Source organism: Capsicum annuum, chromosome 2 (assembly GCF_002878395.1).
Source record: "Capsicum annuum cultivar UCD-10X-F1 chromosome 2, UCD10Xv1.1, whole genome shotgun sequence".
Lineage (NCBI taxonomy): Eukaryota > Viridiplantae > Streptophyta > Magnoliopsida > Solanales > Solanaceae > Capsicum > Capsicum annuum.
The window spans coordinates 144200305-144205177 of NC_061112.1; the positions used below are offsets into that span (position 1 = coordinate 144200305).

A 4873-nucleotide genomic window follows, 5' to 3' on the forward strand; every position below is an offset into this window, starting at 1 on the left:
CTTGTGATAGTATCTAAGATATAGATATTTTTTATTTTTAATAGACAATTAAAATTTAAAAATTTATTTTTTGGTTTCTTCTCTGTGCGCAACTTTTCAAATTTACGTGTGTTACATGTAATGCACGTACATTCATTTAGAATTTCTAAGGGTTTTAGTAGTTTTAATATATTATAGATATAGATAGACAGAGATAATAGATATGGATTAAAAATATGATTATTATTATATTTTTAAAAAAAAAAATCAAGTCAATCACTTTTTGTTAATTCTTGAAATTTTTAGTTGGTTCTACTTCTATACACTTTCTCCACTTTCCGTCTCTTCTGCTGCCATATAAGTAGCACTAAACAAAGTTGCGGCGGAAGTTCAAACAAATTTTCCGACCAAATTTGAACCCGAACTTGTCTTCTGAAAATTGTACAGATATGGATAGAGATTATCTGGGTAAAAGTCTCTCACTTTAAACATGTTCATTGTTGAGTTCGGATAATTAAATTTCTTTTTTTTTTTTGTGTTTATTTGCAATATTTTACTGTGTCAGGAGGAGTGATTCTGGGATTGTTTATGTCGGGAAGAATTGACTTTTTGAGGAAAAGACTGCTAAGTAAAAAGGAGGAGAAAGCTTCAACAAACGTACGTGTAAACTCTAATTTGATGTTGTTTTATGAAAACAAATTTGTAAGATTAGAAAAGAATCATATAGTAATCAAGTGAATATGATGAACTAACCGTGGCACTAGTAACGGAGCCAGGATTTTCACCAAGGGAATTCAATACACGAAGAAATCAAATGGTGTACTACATAAAAAAAAGTTTTAACTAGTGTAATTTTTCATGGTAGGGGAGGGGGTCACATAATAAACCCCTCGGCCCTACCTCGTTCCGCCCCTGCTGGCGTTTCTCTTGCTTTGTACCCTTTCCTTTTGGAGTAATGAATTAGATATTCATCTTCTTATTTAGAGCTAAATCTGTAGATAAAAAAACAAAGATTTAAATCCAAATGTGGCTGAAAATTAGAGGAGTAAGAAGAGGGAGGTTTTAATTCAGGAATCAAAAGCATGTTATTTATGCACAATTATACCTTTTTCTAGATAACTTGGGTTCAATAGCAAATACTTATGCTAGTACTATTTTTAAATCTGGATTTCTTTTTTGATTTATATAAAAATTCTTCTGAAGTATTTTTGCTTGCAAGTGTAACGGAATTAGGTTAATGAGCCAAAGGTGGATTGTGCGAGTCAGCTACCAGATGACATTTTGTCTTCCATTCTCGCACGTATGACAATAAAAAATGCATGCTGTTAAGACGAGCATTTTGTGTAGAAGGTGGAGATATCTGTTTTCCTCTATGCCTACATTACGATTCAGCCATGACATGATTGGTTTCAACTATTTAGATCATATATGTCCCCCTTACTATCAGCAAAAATTCTTGAAATTAGTAAATCAGTTTTTGCAACTTTATTTGAGTCGTAAAGTGGTTGAACTTGAAATGCGCATTTTCATTGGGAGAAAGTTTTCTAGTGAATTCTGCCAATTGATGCATTCTATTTCAAAATTAGGTGTTGAAAGATTACATCTCAACTTTAGCTGTGAAAGAATTCCCACCTCACATAACATTAACCCCAACCGCAACACGTTTTTTAAATTTTCCCTTGAGCTTCTCTCTTAAGCCTCCTCCTTGAAATCCTTGTTTTTGAGTGTTTGCGTTGTACAACCAAGTGTCACACTCCGTCTCAACTCCCTCAAGAACCTTTTCTTGACGAGCTTTCTGTTAGAAAGCGGACAACTTGAGGGTATTTTGTCCTCGTGTTTGAACCTTAATCAGTTAATCATAAAGTATTGCAAACTTCTGGATAAGCTATGCATATCTGGTACAGTAAAATCTGTTCTTTTTGCTGATTGTGGCGGATTGGAAGAGATTGATCTTCAGGCTACAAATCTTCGTGGGTTTGAGTGTCTTTTTGGTAACAAAGTAAGATTTTACTTTTCTTCTATTCCCGTGTTGGAACATATAAAAATTAATCTTCGCGGGGATGCTTCAATGCCATACATATTTGGTGAATTTGCAATGGATTTACCTGCCCAGGTTAAATCTTTAATAGTCACAACATTTTATACTCGGGTATTTGATGATTTCTTGGCTTGTCAAATTCCTTTGGTATTTATCTTTTTGAACCCCCTAATCACTTGAAGTATTCCTTACTTCAGGCAACACACTTCCCAACCGAGATGCAGATATTCGGAAATCTTAGGATGTTAGCCTTGCTATTTGAAAGCACATTCGACTTTGAAATAGTCAAAGTTTTCCCCGTCTTAGATGTCTGTCCTGTTCTTCAGTATCTGGATATATTGGTGAGTTATCTATATTTATCTTCTTTTTTGGATATTCTTTGCTTGATCTTGGATATTGATCACTTCAACATTTATTGAATCTAAAAGCGCACATTCCCATCCCCAAACATGCATGATATTCTAGTCATTCTCAACATTCACTGATCATTTCCATGTTCTGTCAATACAATTCACACCAGGGAAAGTAGTACTAGTATAATTCGCCAACAATCCTCATCTATAATAGGTGGTGTCTTTAGTTTGTTCCATGAGAGAAAGAACCCCACCTAGTTGTTGTAAGAGTTGATCAAGATGTTTAATCTGACTAATAATTTCGTCAGCTAGAAGAGGATCATCCATTTCTTTTCCTGCAAGGGAGATTATATAAGCATTTCACTTTTCAGAATTGGACATCATGATTTGTTAAAAAAATGATTTATAAAGATTTGACAACTCAATTAGTTATGTTTATTCCAAGAGAAATGTAGCAAACATGAAGATGTAGGTATCTAATGTAATGAATTTCTGGTCCACCTTATTTTGCTCATGGAAATATAATTGAATAATTAGGTTTCAAAAACCTCCTGGTTATCATTCTTTCTTGGTTTGAAAATGTACCTTTCATTTTCCTAACTCCAGCTATCTATCTAATTCAAAAGGCCTTATAGATACTGACTGCAGTTAAATACTTGTATTGCTGCTTGTTTAACTACACAAGTCAGTAGTTGTATTCAATTAGCAATATCTATGTTAATTTATTCTTCTTGTGATCTCAGCAACACAAGACATATGGACAAAAGGCAAGAGGAAGTCACACAGGGTCTCCTTTATCTCCTACAAATCACACTGAGCTAAAAGAAGTGAGATTCGGTGGATTTCATGGAACAAAAGAAGAGATTGAACTTGCTACTTATATTCTGAGAAGTGCAACGGTACTCGACCAGATGTTTCTCAGCCAATACTCAATCGGCCCATATTTTAAGGCTTATTATGGTCATGATATATGGGAGAAAAGAGAACGTGAACGCATTTCACTCCAACGACAACTTCTTGGGCAAGCTATCTCTAGTAGTACTGTGGTGATCATCCAGCAGGTTCCTGTACAAACACTATATCAGCTCTCTATTGTCATTAATAGTTGTAGAGGTAATGGAAGAAATGCCTTTTTGGTTGCAATTGCTAGTTTTTTCGAGATTTGATTTGTTATTATTTTAGCTTAAAGGGACCAGTTGTGGTAAGTTAAATCTTGTTTAGGGGTTTGTTCCTACTCCCGTAGTTATCCTTCAAATCTGTCATAGTTTCTTGGACGAATGGGAAAGTTAGAAAATGTTAATGACAACTTATTCAGTGTCTTATATTGTTTCATACTATAGTCGAAGTTGGTCTATTTTTTAAAATAATTTCTTTCACCACGTATGCACTTTTTATTTGAAATAGAATTAAACGTCTTCATTCCTAGATCTCTATAAGATCAAAAAGGCATTTCAGATATGCAAAAGGTATACTTTTTTCTTCATTTAGCTATGTTTAATGAATATTATGTGTAGTTATGAATATGTAATTTGTTTGTGTTTAGATTTATGATCTGATTTTCAGGGTGTTAGAGCTACACTGGTGGAGCTTTTACCAGAGATGGAGCATAGAATGTATGCAAGACATATCCTTACCAATTGAGGAACAAATGGATAGGTCTTCAAAGAAGGAACCAATTCTGGGCATGTGCAAGAAGCACCTTTGAAGCTGAAATGAAGAAAAATCTTAACCAAATGGCCATGCTAGGGGTAAAGATATTGTGCCAGATTTACTTCATTACAAGAAATAAACTTGGTGTAAATGTACTTTAGAACTAACATCAAGTGTGATAGCATAGATAATAACATAGATGAGAGCTTTAATTCTTGGATTTTAGGACCAAGACATAAAACAAATATTACTATGCTAGAAGAGATAATGGTAAAAGAAGGAAGGCAAAATGACCTTCTGGACCCCTGTACTATGTCGATTTTGTAAGTTGGACACTTTTACTTGTATGTTTGTCATTTGGACCCTTGAACCTATTAAAAAACAACATTTTGCACCCTTTAACCGTTGACCTTGTCTATGTGGCATTGAAATGGTGAGTAGGACAAAGAAAGTGTAGCCACTTGCTTGGGCTCTGGAGGTGTGAGTGGGGGTCAATTTTTGACCAATTTTACATTAAAATAATTAAAAAATAAAAATAAATATAATATTAAAATTAAAAAATAAATTAAAAAGGATTCTTTTTTCCCTCCATCTTTTTAAATTTAAAAATATTTTTAAAAATTAAAAAAAAAAAAAATTTCCCTCCCTACCCCACCCAACCCCATCCCACCCCACCCCCAGCCCCCTCACCCCACCCCAACACCCATCCAGCCCTTCCCCACCCCCACCCCAGCCCGTCCTCACCTCCTACACCCTACCCAGCCCCATCACACCCCACCCCCAGCCCCTTCCAGCCCCTCCACCCCACCTCAGCCCTATTCCCCCCACACCTTCACTTTTTATTTTTTATTTT

At 35.0% G+C, this 4873-nt stretch overlaps 1 protein-coding gene across 2 annotated transcripts; it reads left to right on the top strand.

Annotated features, from left to right (window-relative positions):
* The first annotated feature begins 321 nt into the window (after positions 1-321).
* Positions 322-4376, top strand: LOC107861378. 2 transcript variants are annotated; one of them, XM_047407338.1, is made up of 3 exons: positions 322-447; positions 545-2358; positions 3114-4376. In XM_047407338.1, exons 2-3 carry the CDS (start codon positions 2236-2238, stop codon positions 3534-3536), a joined length of 546 nt encoding a protein of 181 aa, XP_047263294.1. In that variant the 5' UTR covers positions 322-447; positions 545-2235; the 3' UTR covers positions 3537-4376. The 2 variants fall into 2 exon arrangements, with proteins under 2 accessions (XP_047263294.1, XP_016562202.2); XM_016706716.2 differs by having other exon boundaries at positions 545-636.
* The last annotated feature ends 497 nt before the right edge of the window (positions 4377-4873 follow it).

Bases quoted from the DNA above. Each gene is read 5' to 3' on its own strand.
- LOC107861378 (XM_047407338.1), top strand. From the start codon at position 2,236: ATGCAGATATTCGGAAATCTTAGGATGTTAGCCTTGCTATTTGAAAGC. The intron at 2,359-3,113 runs GTGAGTTATCTA...TTGTGATCTCAG, and splicing joins TTCAGTATCTGGATATATTG to CAACACAAGACATATGGACA.